The 15473-nt window shown below is 43.3% G+C and overlaps 2 protein-coding genes across 3 annotated transcripts in view; one reads left to right on the top strand and one right to left on the bottom strand.

Moving 5' to 3' along the window:
• ska2 (spindle and kinetochore associated complex subunit 2) overlaps window positions 1-350 on the bottom strand; it is a 37279-nt gene extending 36929 nt beyond the window's left edge. The window contains exon 1 of one of the 2 annotated variants that reach the window (XM_062960372.1): window positions 101-350. In XM_062960372.1, the coding sequence (XP_062816442.1) occupies window positions 101-103 (3 nt within the window). In that variant the 5' untranslated portion in view covers window positions 104-350. The other variant, XM_062960370.1, reaches the window with a different exon arrangement.
• A 138-nt stretch (window positions 351-488) lies between these two features.
• On the top strand, window positions 489-11534 carry smg8 (SMG8 nonsense mediated mRNA decay factor). The gene is made up of 5 exons (XM_003230423.4): window positions 489-1268; window positions 2927-3872; window positions 7840-7985; window positions 8311-9186; window positions 10996-11534. The coding sequence occupies exons 1-5, from the start codon at window positions 489-491 to the stop codon at window positions 11191-11193; spliced, it is 2946 nt and encodes a 981-aa protein (XP_003230471.3). The 3' UTR covers window positions 11194-11534.
• Window positions 11535-15473: the final 3939 nt, after the last annotated feature.

Here is a 15473-nt window from a genome sequence, read left to right as displayed (position 1 = left end):
CTGACCTGAAGGCTGCCAGGTTCGAATCCCACCCGGGGAGAGCGCGGATGAGCTCCCTCTATCAGCTCCAGCTCCATGCGGGGACATGAGAGAAACCTACCATAAGGATGGTAAAACATCAAAACATCCGGGCAATGTCCCCTGGGCAACGTCCTTGCAGACGGCCAATTCTCTCACTCCAGAAACAACTCAGGTTGCTCCTGACACGAGAAAAAAAAAAACCTAAAAAAGAAAATGACAACCCGGAAAGGGAGGGGGCTCCAAATTCCACAACCCCTGAGATGTGGGCGCAACGTCAGGAGAGAATGCTTCTGGAGCATGGGTCGGAAAACGCACAGCAACCCCTAAAATCCCGGAAGCGCTGATGACGGAAATCACGTGACGGGAAAGCAAGCCTTGCCTGTTGTCGCCGCGGCTTGGCCTTCTTTCTTCCCTTCTGCGCCTGCGCGAGGCCGAGTCCCAGTCCCAAGGAAGAGAGCGGCGGGAGGATGGTGGTGTTGGCGGCGGCGTCGTCGTCGTGGTCGGGCCCGGTGGGCTTGCAGGAGCTGCTGGTGCTGGGCGGCAAGGGCGGCGGCGAGGGGAAGGAGGAGGAGGAGGAGGTGTGCGTGGTGGGCGTCTTCGGCAAGAGCGCCCTGCAGCTCAGCTCCGAGAAGGCGGCGCTGGTGAACACCGTCTGCGACAGGCAGATCTTCCCGCTCTTCCAGGGCCAGGCCAGAGCGCCCCCTGAAGGCGGGGCAGAGCACAAAGAGGAGACTTCTTCCTCCTCTTCCTCCTCCTCCTCCTCCTCTTCCTCCTTCTCTGCTTCCTCTTCCTCCTCCTCCTCCTCGCAGGGCGACTACAACCTCCTCCAGGCCTACTACAGCCAGGACTGCAAGGTGCTCTACCTGGTGCTGACTTCCATCTGCGACAGCCACCAGCTCCTCCAAGCCTGCAAGGATCTGGAGGGCCGGGCGCCCGGGGCCGGGCTGGGTGCCCACCCGCCCCACGCCGAGGCCCACGAGTTCTGGAAGCACCAGGAGAAGCTGCACTGCCTCAGCCTGCTCTACCTCTTCTCCGTCTGCCACATCCTGCTCATGGTGCACCCCACTTGCTCCTTCGACATCACCTACGACCGCGTCTTCCGCGCCCTGGACGGCCTGCGACAGAAGGTGCTGCCCTCCCTCAAGGCCGCCATCAAGGACTGCCCCGTCGGGAAGGACTGGAAGCTCAACTGCCGGCCCTGCCCGCCACGCCTCCTCTTCCTCTTCCAGCTCAACGGGGCCCTCAAGGTGCCCAATCCACACTTTCACCCATATTCACAGGTTTTATTGCATTGTAGGGACTTCACTAGCAGTTCGAAAACATGCCAATGTGAGTAGAGCAATAGGTACTGCTCCGGCGGGAAGGTAATGGCGCTCCATGGCGACATGACCTTTGAGGTGTCTACTGACAACGCCGGCTCTTCGGCTTAGAAATGGAGATGAGCACCAACCCCCAGAATGCGAGTAGATCAATAGGTACTGCTCCAGCGGGAAGGTTATGGCACTCCATGGCTACATGACCTTGGAGATGTCCACTGACAACACCGGCTCTTCAGAAATGGAGATGAGCACCAACCCACCACAGTGTGAGTAAATCAATAGGTACTGCTCTGGCAGGAAGGTAACGGCGCTCCATGGCTACATGACCTTGGAGGTGTCTACAGACAACACTGGCTCTTCGGCTTAGAAATGGAGATGTGCACCAACCCCCACAGTGTGAGTAGATCAATAGGTACCGCTCCAGCGGGAAGGTTATGGCACTCCATGGCAACATGACCTTGGAGATGTCTACTGACAACACCGGCTCTTCAGAAATGGAGATGAGCACCAACCCCCCACAGTGTGAGTAGATCAATAGTTACCGCTCCAGCGGGAAGGTTATGGCACTCCATGGCAACATGACCTTGGAGGTGTCTACTGACAACGCCGGCTCTTCATCTTAGAAATGGAGATGAGCACCAACCCCCAGAGTTGGTCAAGACTGGACTTAACGTCAGTGGAAACCTTTATCTTTACCCAGGAATTTCACATAAGAATTGGAGCCCCTAGTGGCACAGCATGTCAAACCACTGAGCTGCTGAACTTGCAGACCGAAAGGTCGCAGGTTTGAATCTGGGGAGCAGAGTGAATGCCCGCTGTCAGCCCCAGCTTCTGCCACCCTAGTAAATCTGAGTAGATCAATAGGTACTGCTCCGTCGGGAAGGTAATGGCACTGCATGGCCACATGACCTTAGAGGTGTCTGCGGACAACGCCTGCTCTTCGGCTTAGAAATGGAGATGAGCACCAACCCCCAGAGTCGGACATGACTAGACTTAATGTCAGGGGAAAAGCTTTACCCTTACTATACGTACAGGGTTGCTTTGATACCTATTTATTTATCATGCTTGCCGTGATCTGAGCATACAGTTGTAATGTACAATACACTAGAGTCTCACTTATCCAAGATAAACGGGCCGGCAGAACCTTGGATAAGCGAGTCTTGGATAAGTGAGACTCTACTGTATTTAAAAACAGAAAGGTGAAGGTTTGAGCGGTGATGGCACGATCGTCAGCATAGATGAAACACTGTCCCATCTGGTAGTGGCTGGTCATTTGTGTAAATGTTAAACATTGATGGAGCAAGCACACACTCCTGAATCAGGCCGTTCTTCTGTTTCTCTGACCCTGGAACTCAACAAAAATGCTCCTGTTTTGTAGCAGATTTCCTATGAAACAGTTGAGGTGGTAGTACTTTGTGACATAAGTTTTTCTGAGAAGGTGATGATTTACAGTGTCATATTTTATATTTCTGTTTTGTGGTTCAGATGGGGCACTATAGTGCTTCTGTGAGCTGCCCTGAGTTCCTCTGGGGAGATGGTGGCAGGACACAAAAAGATTTATTATTATTGTTATTATTATTATTAAGGTGGAGCCGCCGCCGGGCCGAGGGCAGGAGATGTGCAGCCACCCGGAGAAGCCCCCGCCAAAGAAGCACTCCCCCAAGCGCCGTCTCCAGCACGCCTTGGAGGACCAGATCTATCGTATCTTCCGCAAGAGCCGGGTGCTGACCAACCAGAGTATCAACTGCCTCTTCACCGTCCCAGCCAACCAAGCTTTTGTCTATATTGTTGCCGGAGGAGCCCAAGAAGGGGACGACCCCATTGCGGTGTTGCTGGACCAGCTGAGGAGCAACTGCACCACCCGGGAGAGCGAATCCTCCTCCCTGCTCGCCGGGCCGAGGAGGTACCACATGATGAGGCACGGGAGGCAGCAGTTGTCCTTCCACGTCGAGAGCAGCAGCAGCAACAGCTCCTCCGGACAGCTGGTGGACTGCACCTTGAAAGAATTTCTCTTCCAACACGTGGAACTGGTCCTTGGCAAGAAAGGCTTCGATGACAGCGTGGGGAGGAATCCCCAGCCATCCCACTTTGAGCTGCCGACCTACCAGAAGTGGGTGGCCACGGCACTGAAGTTGTACGAAGTGGCCATCGAAGGCAAGGACAGTGGCGACGCTTCTTCTCTCACTGGGGAGCTGACATCCAAGATCATGGGGAGCATCAAAGTCTTGGAAGGCTACCTCGACATTGACACCAAGTTCTCCGAGAACCGGTGCCAGAAGGCTCTCCCGATGGCTCACAGCGCCTACCAATCCAACCTGCCTCACAACTATACCATGACGGTCCACAAGAACCAGCTGGCACAGGCCTTGCGGGTGTACAGCCAACACGCCCGGGGTCCAGCTTTTCACAAGTATGCCCTCCAACTACATGAAGATTGCTACAAGTTTTGGAGCAACGGGCACCAGCTGTGTGAAGAAAGGAGCCTAACGGATCAGCACTGTGTACATAAGTTTCACTTGTTGCCCAAATCGGGTAAGTTCCGGATATCCGACATTTAGATGTTGTGGAGATGAAAGTAGTTTAAGTTTTATACGAGGGCTATCCACAAAGTAGGTTACGTTTTGGATTTTAAAAAGGACAAAGTATAGGAGAAATCATTTACCATATGCAGCTGAAAGACACATTCCAATAGTACAATCTCACGTAACCCCCAGTGAAATCTAGGCACGTCTCATATAGATATGAAATCCAGCATATCTATCTTGTTTGCTGAGTCATAAAATAATAATAATAATAATAATCTTTTTAAAAAATTGACCACAAATATCATAATACATAAAAAGAGCTGGCACTATACTTGGAATGGAAGTTTAGATTTGTTAGACAATTTCATCTGGAACTGGAAAGTCATTTTTCAAGTGCAGGGTAAAAGGAGAGTTCTTGAAATTCTCTGGATGTTGTGTTCTGTGTCATCTGAACTTTGTTCATGTGACTGTTTTACTTCTTAGTCACTCCCCTATTGTATCTGACACTACTGACACTTTTTTTTGGCCCAGTCCCTTTTAGGAGCCAACCCAGGATTTTATCAAAGTATGTCTATATTATGTGACCTTATTCGTTTTATGATTTGTTTTATTGTTGATTGATTTGTTTTATTGTTGTGTTTTTACATTGTCTGTTTAGCCTGGGCTTGGCCCCATGTAAGCCGCCCCGAGTTCCTTCGGGGAGATGGGGTGGGGTATAAAAATAAAATAATAATAATAATAATAATAATTTTATTATGACACAGCAAACAAGATAGATACGCTGGATTTTGTATCACAAAATCACAAGTCGAATACTTCCCAAGTGTCTAGGACTGTGTGATGTTTTTTCGGATAATGCGTGCAGATCCCAGTAGGGTTGCCTTTTGCAGTTGACAGATCATAATTTTGTCAATGTCTATTGTTTTGGCACAGCACCCAATGTGCCGATCACCACCGGGACCACCTGCACTGGTTTCTGCCAGAGTCTTTGCAGTTCAATCTTGAGGTCCTGATAGCGGCTGAGTTTTTCCTGTTGTTTTTCGTCAATGCGACTGTCACCTGGGATGGCAACATCAATGATACAAACCTTTTTCCTTTCCACAACTGTGATGTCTGGTGTGTTGTGTTCCAGAACTTTGTCAGTCTGGATTCGGAAGTCCCACAGTATCTTTGCGTGCTCATTTTCCAATACTTAGAATCATAGAATAGTAGAGTTGGAAGAGACCTCAAGGGCCATCTAGTCCAACCCCCCGCTAAGAAGCAGGAAATCGCATTCAAAGCACCCCCGACAGATGGCCATCCAGCCTCTGCTTAAAAGCCTCCAAAGAAGGAGCCTCCACCACGGCCCGGGGGAGAGAGTTCCACTGCCGAACAGCCCTCACAGTGAGGAAGTTCTTCCTGATGTTCAGGTGGAATCTCCTTTCCTGTAGTTTGAAGCCGTTGTTCCGTGTCCTAGTCTGCAGGGCAGCAGAAAATAAGCTTGCTCCCTCCTCCCTATGACTTCCCCTCACATATTTGTACATGGCTATCATGTCTCCTCTCAGCCTTCTCTTCTGCAGGCTAAACATGCCCAGCTCTTTAAGCCTCTCCTCATAGGGCTTGTTCTCCAGACCCTTAATCATTTTAGTTGCCCTCCTCTGGACGCTTTCCAGCTTGTCAGCATCTCCCTTCATCTGCGGTGCCCAAAACTGGACACAGTATTCCAGGTGTGGTCTGACCAAGGCAGAATAGAGGGGGAGCATGACTTCCCTGGATCTAGACGTTATTCCCCTATTGATGCAGGCCAAAATCCCATTGGCTTTTTTAGCTGCCGCATCACATTGTAGGCTCATGTTTAACTTGTTGTCCACGAGGACTCCAAGATCTTTTTCGCACACACTGCTGTCAAGCCAGGCGTCCCCCATTCTGTATCTTTGATTTCCATTTTTTCTGCCGAAGTGAAGTATCTTGCATTTGTCCCTGTTGAACTTCATTTTGTTAGTTTCGGCCCATCTCTCTAGTCTGTCAAGATCGTTTTGAATTCTGCTCCTGTCTTCTGGAGTGTTAGCTATCCCTCCGAGTTTGGTGTCATCTGCAAACTTGATGATCGTGCCTTCTAACCCTTCGTCTAAGTCGTTAATAAAGATGTTGAACAGAACCGGGCCCAGGACGGAGCCCTGCGGCACTCCACTTGTCACTTCTTTCCATGATGAAGACGACGCATTGGTGAGCACCCTTTGGGTTCGTTCGCTTAGCCAATTACAGATCCACCTAACCGTAGTTTTGTCTAGCCCACATTTTACTAGTTTGTTTGCCAGAAGGTCGTGGGGGACTTTGTCGAAGGCCTTACTGAAATCTAGATATGCTACATCCACGGCATTCCCTGTATCGACCCAACTCGTAACTCTATCGAAAAAAGAGATCAGATTAGTCTGGCATGACTTGTTTTTGGTAAATCCGTGTTGACTATTAGCAATGACCGCATTTGTTTCTAAGTGTTTGCAGACCACTTCCTTAATGATCTTTTCCAGAATCTTGCCTGGTATTGATGTGAGGCTGACCGGACGGTAATTGTTTGGGTCGTTCTTTTTTCCCTTCTTGAAGATAGGGACCACATTCGCCCTCCTCCAATCTGCTGGGACTTCTCCTGTTCTCCAAGAACTCTCGAAGATGATTGCCAGTGGTTCTGAAATAAATTCCGCTAGTTCCTTCAATACTCTTGGATGTAGCTGATCTGGCCCTGGGGACTTGAATTCGTTTAGAGTGGCCAGGTGTTCCTGGACAACTTGTTTCCCTATTTGGGGTTGGATTTCCCCCAATCCTTCGTCCATTCCATGTTGCTGAGGTTGAAGATGGCTTTCTTTTTGTGAGAAGACCGAGGCAAAGAAGGCATTAAGCAGTTCTGCCTTTTCCCTATCCCCTGTCACCATCACCCCATCTACTCCTTGCAGTGGCCCTATCGCCTCCTTTTTCTTCCTTTTTCTACCAACATAAGCAAAAAAACCTTTTTTGTTGTTTTTTATGTCCCTGGCAAGCCTGAGCTCATTTTGCGCTTTAGCCTTGCGAATCTTTTCCCTACAGGAGTTGGCTATACGTTTGAATTCTTCTTTGGTGATTTCTCCCCTTTTCCACTTCTTGTGCATGTCACTTTTGAGCTTTAGCTCAGTTAGAAGTTCTTTGGACATCCATTCTGGCTTCTTTGCACTTGTCTTATTTTTCTTCTTTGTTGGCACTGTTTGCATTTGCGCCTTGAGTATTTCACTTTTGAAAAACTCCCATCCATCCTTAACTCCCTTGTTTTTTAATATCGGCGTCCATGGAATGCCGCTCAGTAATTCCTTCATTTTTTGGAAGTCAGGTTTGTATTTTTGCAGGTTTGCAGGTTTGTGATCCCACCAGTTCTTTACTGCTGGGAGGTGGTACTTGAGGCATAAGTTCCAATGAATCATTTGGGCCACATAGTTGTGCCTCTGTTTGTAGTCTGTCTGTGCGATTTTCTTACAGCAGCTGAGGAGATGATCAATGGTTTCGTCGGTTTCCTTGCACAGACTGCATTTTGGGTCATCAGCTGATTTTTCGATCTTGGCCTGAATTGCCTTTGTCCTGATGTCTTGCTCCTGGGCTGCAAGGATCAGGCCTTCTGTCTCCTTCTTCAGGGTCCATTCGTGAGCCAGAGCCAGGTCTTCTCCTTATCAGCTTTTCCTTCAATTTTGTCAAGGAACCTTCCATGCAATGTTTTGTTGTGCCAGCTCTCAGCTCTAGTTTCTAGTGTGGTTTTCTTGTATTGGTTTTTTGTCTGCTGTGCTTTGAGGAGTTTCTGATTTTTGACTTCAATCAAAGCAGGTTCTTCACTTTGCTTATTTTATAAAAATAAAATTATTTTTATTATTTTATAAAAATATTTTATAAAAGTAAAATTATTATTTTGTTATTATTATTATTCTTTCAGAAGAGTAAAACCTAGCATATTTTCATTATTTTGCCTTTCTTCATAGGAGAAAAACCTGAGCCTGATAGAAACCCTCCAGTGTTGTATCACAACAGCCGGGCTCGCTCCACTGGCGCCTGCAACTGTGGGAGGAAGCAAGCACCCCGGGATGACCCTTTTGACATCAAAGCAGCAAATTATGATTTCTACCAGGTAACCACTTTTTAGCCTCCCCAGGTAGGCTCTGTTTTAGCTAGACAATAGGATGGTCAATGTGTTGTCAAAGGCTTTCATGGCCAGAATCACTGGGATGCTGTGAGCCTGAATTTTAACCCAATAAAATATTCTGAAAAACCTGTTGATTAGAGTGTTATATGAGCACCCTACATTATTAATATAGTATTGTGTATGTATTCCAAAGAATTCACATTTTCTCCTCCCTTTCTTATCCTTAGACAAACTTGTGAGATAGGTTGGTGTCTTAGTTTGCATGCTACAAGCATTAATTATGCCATCTATTCTCTTCTTTCCTTCTTAGCTCTTAGAAGAGAAATGCTGTGGGAAACTGGACCACGTCAACTTTCCCATCTTTCAGCCAAGCACACCGGATCCAGCGCCAGCCAAAAATGAGGTGTCTCCCAGCCCTCCTGAAGGGGAAGCTGAGAAACTAAAGGAAAAGGAGCCACAGACTCAGGGGGAAAGCACCAGTCTGAGCTTAGCTCTCAGTTTGGGCCAGTCCACAGATAGTTTGGGGACCTATCCTGCAGACCCACAAGGAGGAGGGAACAATACAGAGGCTCATGGGCAAGCAGCAGACTCTAAAGGGGAGAAGAGACCGAGCTTGGTAGACCGCCAGGCCTCGACTGTCGAGTATCTGCCTGGGATGCTTCACTCCAATTGCCCCAAGGGCCTTCTGCCCAAGTTTTCCAGTTGGTCCCTGGTGAAGCTTGGTCCGGCCAAGGCATACAACTTTCACTCCGGCTTAGACCAACAAGGCTTCATTCTAGGAACAAACTACTTAATGCCTTGGGACATTGTCATCCGGACACGGACTGAAGAGGAAGGGGACCTGGATACGAATTCCTGGCCGGCTCCCAACAAGGCTGTCCCAGGAAAAAGGAGCTCGGTTGTCATGGGACGAGGGAGGCGGCGGGACGACGTGGCTCGGGCCTTTGTGGGCTTTGAGTATGAAGACGCCCGCGGCCGGAGGTTCATGTGTTCGGGACCCGAGAAGATCATGAAGGTGATGGGAGGAGGGCCAAAGGAATCGGCCCTCAAAGCCCTCAATTCCGACATGCCCCTGTATATCCTGTCGTCGAATCCTGGACGAGGGCTGAAGCCGCACTATGCTCAGCTGATGAGGCTCTTTGTGGTTGTTCCTGATGCTCCACTCCAGATCACACTTACGCCACAGGTAAGAAGGAGTTCCAAAAAGAAACATCCAGAAAACAATTGCCAGTTTTCCAAAGTGTGTTACTTGTTGTTCATCTTCTTGAAGGACACAAGTGCGTTCAAGGACAAGAGTGCACTTCAGCCTGTATAATTTTTGCCTCTAAATATATTGCACTATGCTCAGACTCGTTGTTGATTTATTGTTGTAAATTTGTGTTTTTGTTTTGATTTTATATTGTGATGTTGGGCAATGTGAGCCGCCCCGAGTCCCTTCGGGGAGATGGGGCGGGGTACAAGAATAAAATTATTATTATTATTATTATTATTATTATTATTATAATATTCTGATATGCTGTTTTATCCTGTTAACATGATTTAATTGGTTACTGTATATACTCGAGTATAAGCCTAGTTTTTCAGCCCTTTTTTAAAGACTGAAAAAGCCCCCCTCGGCTTATACTCGGGTGAGGGTCCTGGTTGGCTTATATTTGGGTCAGCTTATACTCGAGAATATACATTTATTATTTTTCTCTATTATTGTTGCTACTATTACATTTATTTTACTCTATTGTTATTATTATTATTAATACATTTATTATTTCACTCTGATCTTATTATTATTATTGCATTTATTATTTTACTCTATTTATTATTACTTGTATTATTTTCCTGTATTTATTATTACAGTAGAGTCTCACTTATCCAACATAAACGGGCCGGCAGAATGTTGGATAAGCAAATATGTTGGATAATAAGGAGGCATTAAGGAGAAGCCTTTTAAACATCAAATTAGGTTATGATTTTACAAATGAAGCACCAAAACATCATGTTATACAACAAATTTGACAGAAAAGGTAGTTCAATACGCAGTAATGCTATGTAGTAATTACTGTATTTACGAATTTAGCACCAAAATATCACGATGTATTGAAAATATTGACTACAAAACTGCGTTGGATAATCCAGAACGTTGGATAAGTGAGTGTTGGATAAGTGAGACTCTACTGTATTACATTTATTTTACTCTATTATTATTATTAATACATTTATTATTTCACTCTAATCTTATTATTATTATTGCATTTATTATTTTACTCTATTTATTATTACATGTATTATTTTACTCTATTATTATTAAAAGGATACATAAGCACATTTACATTGAAGAAGATGAGAATCATGATTGGATCAGAAGTTGGACAGTCTTACCTTAAATTTGAGCTTTATGTAAATATTCAAAAACATTTAACCTACTGATGCCTCAGTTCATGTAATTTTATTGGTATCTACTTTTATTTCTGAAATTTACCCACCCTCGGCTTATACTGGAGTCAATGTTTTACCAGTTTGTTTGTGGTAAAATTAGGTGCCTCGGCTTATATTCGGGTCAGCTTATACTCGAGTATATATGGTATATTGTTTATATTGGTTTTAATGTATGACTCTTTAGTATATGTGACATTGGGCTTGTTCCCCAAGTGAGCCGCCCCAAGTCCCCCTGGGGGAGATGGGAGCGGGATATAAAAATAAATTATTATTATTATTATTATTATTATTATTATTATTGTCCAGAAAAATGGATGGATGCTTCATGTGCTTGGTGGTGTTGAGCAAGCCCCGTCCCCAGACTTTGCTTTTCTGTAGCTTTGTCTTCCAGTGAGACAGTGAGCAATGAGGGGAAAGGGAGAAAGCTGGGTGGGTATAAAAAGCCTTTGTAGAAAGGAACTTTTTGGTCCGAGACTTTGTTAACGGATGTCTTTTGAAAGCTGGGAGACGAGCTGGCCTTTTGGGAGCAATGTAATGTTATGCTGTTCTCTTCTTCCCCTTTTAGGTCCAACCAGGGCCACCTCCTTGTCCTGTTTTCTATCCCGAGAAACAAGAAATAACTCTTCCGCCTGATGGACTCTGGGTCCTCCGATTCCCTTATGCTTACGTGACTGAACGTGGGCCTTGCTTCCCTCCAAAAGAAAACCAGCAGCTGATGAGTTACAAAGTCATACGAGGAATACTCAAGGCCGTCATACAATAGGACTTACTGCTCTTCACCGCTTGAATTAGCATGGAAATAGTTTATTTTCTCCTCTCTCCTCCTCCCCTCCCCTCAATCTGAATGATGGGTTTTGATTAATCATCACAGCTGGGATTTCAACAGCAATCACTGTTTTGAATTTTTTTTTTTTACATTCAATGCTCTTTAAGAACTTTTTGTTACTTACCGAAGCGTTGTATGTGTGCCAAGTACCTATCCAAGAGGCCGGAATTGTGGGCATATTCTGTAGAGATGTCAATGAAGTTCTGACGTGCAAAGATTTGTGGACTGAAATGAAGAAAAGAGAAATAAAAATGTGCGTTTCTCTGTTAAAAACATGATTGATGTATATTAGTTGTATTTTTTAAAATTGTGTCAGAAGTAACTTAAGAACATACTGCAAGTCGCTTCTGGTGTGGGAGAACTGGCCGTCAACAGAGGGAACACACGGATGTGTTACTATCCTGCTGGGAGGATTCCCTCATGTCCTCGCAAGCTAGAGCTGACAGATGGGAGCTCACCCCATGTCGCAGATTCAAACTGAAAACCTTCAGGTCAGCAACCCAACCTTTAAATATCTCTCTATAATTAAATATAAATATTATATATTTTTATATTTATAATATAGTATAATATAATAATACTAGCTGTGGCCGGCCACGCGTTGCTGTGGCAAAGTGCTGATGGTATTGGTTAAAAATTGTTGTGTAATTTTTATTTGACGTTATTTGCAACTTTTTATTAATTTTATTGTAAGTTATATTTTTATTTATTATATTTTATTATTTTCTTGTATTATTTTTAGTTATTTTCTGTTATTATAGTATTTTATTGTATTAATTTTTTAGTGTTTTTTATTATTTTTTATTGGGTTGCTAGGAGACCAAGTTGGAGGAGCTTAGCCTTCTAACTGGCAGCAAATGGATAAAAACTATTATTCCTCTTCCTCTAATTAGGACTTTATTTTTCTTTTCTTTTTGTTGTATCAACCTAGAGGCGTGGATGATGGGTTGTGTTGTCAAATTTCGAGGTTGGGGGGCCTTTGTTGTTTTGTGGGTCGCCGTGATGCCATCACTCTTTTATATATATAGATATTATAGACCAGGGGTCCTCAAACTTTTTAAATGGAGGGCCAGTTCATGGTCCCTCAGATTGTTGAGGGGCTGAATTATCATTTGAAAAAAAAATACAAACAAATTCCTATACACACTGCACATGTCTTATTTTTAGTGCAAAAAAACCCCCCAACAACAATTATTTATTTATTTATTTATTTATTTATTTACTACATTCATACCCCACCCTCTCTCACCCCAAAGGGGATTCAGAGCGGCTTACAAGTTGTATTTACATACAATATATTATATTATTAGCATAGCACAATATTAGCATTATATATTACTATATGATACTATACCACTATACCGTAATGTTATTTGTAATATTACATTTAATATAATATATATATATATATAATTAACATTATTATATTATACATTATTTATTTATTTATTTATTTATTAGCGACATTTATATCCTGCCCTTCTCACCCCAAAAGGGACTCAGAGCAGCTTACATGTTGTATGTACATACAACATATTATATTATTTGTATAGCACAATATTAGCATTATATATTACTATATTGTACTATACCACTAGACCGTAATATTATTTGTAATATTACATTAAATATATAATTAATATTATATTATACAATATTATTATTATTATTATTATTATTATTATTATTATTATTATTATTATTATTATTAGCTGCCCTATTGGGTGAGGAGGGCAGGGTAGAAATACTGTAATAAATAAATATTATATTGTACTACATTATAATATTATTATCAATATTACAGTAGAGTCTCGCTTATCCAAGCTTCACTTATCCAAGGTTCTGTATTATCCAAGGCAGTCTGCCTTTTAGGAGTCATTTTTTTGTAGTCAATGTTGCAATGTTTTGGTACTAAATTTGTAAATACAGTAATTACTACATAACATTACTGTGTATTGAACTGCTTTTCTGACAATTTCTTGCAAAACATGATGTTTTGGTGCTTAATTTGTAAAATCATAATCTAATTTTATGTTTAATAGGCTTTTTTCTTAATCCCTCCTTATTATCCAAGATTTTCGCTTATCCAAAGTTCTGCCAGCCTGTTTATCTTGGATAAGTGAGACTCTACTGTATATAGGTAAAGGCAAAGGTTTTCCCCTGATGTTAAGTCCAGTCGTGACCGACTCTGGGGGTTGGTGCTCATTTCAATTTCCAAGCCAAAGAGCCGGCGTTGTCCGTAGACACCTCCAAGATCATGTGGCCACTGGCATGACTGCATGGAGCGCCGTTACCTTCCTGCCGGAGCGGTACCTATTGATCTACTCACATTGGCATGCTTTCGAACTGCTAGGTTGGCAGGAGCTGGGGCTAACAGCGAGTGCTCATTCCGCTCCTGGGATTTGAACCTGGGACCTTTCAGTCCGTAAGTTCAGCAGCTCAGCGCTTTAACACACTGCCACCAGGGACCCCCTACTGTATATATAAATATTATATATTTTTATATTTATAATATAATATAATAATATATATTATAGACCAGGGGTCCTCAAACTTTTAAAGCAGAGGGCCGGTCCATGATCCTTCAGACTGTTGAGGGGCCGAATTATCATTTGGAGAAAAAAAACCCAACAAATTGCTATGCACACTGCACATGTCTTACTTTTAGTGCAAAACAATGAAAGAACAATACAATATTTAAAAATGAAAACATTTGTAACCAACATAAACCTATCAGGATTTCAATGGGAAGTGTGGGCCTGCTTCTGGCCAATGAGATATTCAAGTGAATTAGGATTGTTGTTGTTGTTGTTGTGTGCCTTCAAGTCATTTCAGACTTTGGGCGAGCCTAAGTCTAAAATTATTTATTTATTCATTTACTACATTTATTTATTACATTTATATCCCTCCTTTCTCACCCCGAAAGGGATTCAGAGCAGCTGTATGTACATACAATATATTATATTATTAGCATAGCACAATATTAGCATTATATATTACTATATTGAACCACTATACTGTAATATTATATGTAATATACTGTATATCATATAATTAATATTGTATGGTATTATTCGTATTATATTTGTAGGTGCCTCCGGTGGCCTAGGGGATAAAAGCTTTGTGACTTGAAGGTTGGGCTGCTGACCTGAAAGCTGCCAGGTTCGAATCCTACCCGGGGAGAGTGCGGATGAGCTCCCTCTATCAGCTCCAGCTCCATGCGGGGACATGAGAGAAGCCTCCCACAAGGATGGTAAAACATCCAGGCGTCCCCTGGGCAACGTCCTTGCAAACAGCCTATTCTCTCACTCCAGAAGCAACTCCGGTTACTCCTGACATGAAAAAAAAGTATTATGTTGTATTACATTATAATATTATTATCAATATTATATGTATACTAGCTGTGCCAGGCCACGCGTTGCTGTGGCAAAGTGGTGGTGGTATTGGTTTAAAATTGTTGTGTAATTTTTATTTGACGTTATTTTTATTTTTAAATTAATTTTATTGTAAGTTATCTTTTTATTATATTTTATTATTTTCTTGTATTTTTTTAGTTATTTTCTGTTATTATAGTATTTTATTGTATTAATCTTTTAGTGTTTTTAATTATTTTTACTGGTTTTTTTTTTATTGGGTTGCTAGGAGACCAAATTGGAGGAGCTTAGCCTTCTGACTGGCAGCAATTGGATAAAAGCAATTCTTCCTCTCCCTCTATTCAGGACTTTATTTTTTTTTTTTTTTTGTTGTATCAACCTAGAGGCGTGGATGATGGGTTGTGTTGTCAAATTTTTAGGCTGGGGGGCCTGTAGTTTTGTTGTTTTGTGGGTCGCCGTGATGCCATCACTCTTCTATATATATAAAAGGCTTTTGGCATCACGGCGACTCACAAAACAACAAAACCCAACACCCCCCAAACTCTAAAATTGGCAACACAATCCATCATCCGTGCCTCCAGTAAGATACAACACAATCACACAAAAAACACAATCACAACACCAAAAAAAGGCCAAAAACCACAACAGGCAATGTACGCATGCGTGCGGAACTCAAGGTATTTTTCGGGACAGCATGGCTGCCCAGGATCAGCTCGCTCAAAGATTTCCCCTAGGTAGCAAGCACCCAGGCTTTGAACCACCGAGGCTATTCATTACAATTCTACCACCCCAAAAAAACATTCCCCTAAAAGGCAACTACCTAACCTTCCAAGCAGCAAGCCT

This window comes from Anolis carolinensis, unplaced genomic scaffold (genome assembly GCF_035594765.1).
Source record: "Anolis carolinensis isolate JA03-04 unplaced genomic scaffold, rAnoCar3.1.pri scaffold_7, whole genome shotgun sequence".
NCBI classification, from domain to species: Eukaryota; Metazoa; Chordata; class Lepidosauria; order Squamata; family Dactyloidae; genus Anolis; species Anolis carolinensis.
Note: the sequence above shows the minus strand (reverse complement) of the source record. Positions and strands in the feature narration are given on the sequence as shown.

Bases quoted from the DNA above. Each gene is read 5' to 3' on its own strand.
- smg8 (XM_003230423.4), top strand. From the start codon at position 489: ATGGTGGTGTTGGCGGCGGCGTCGTCGTCGTGGTCGGGCCCGGTGGGC. The intron at 7,986-8,310 runs GTAACCACTTTT...TTTCCTTCTTAG, and splicing joins CAAATTATGATTTCTACCAG to CTCTTAGAAGAGAAATGCTG. The intron at 9,187-10,995 runs GTAAGAAGGAGT...TTCCCCTTTTAG, and splicing joins AGATCACACTTACGCCACAG to GTCCAACCAGGGCCACCTCC.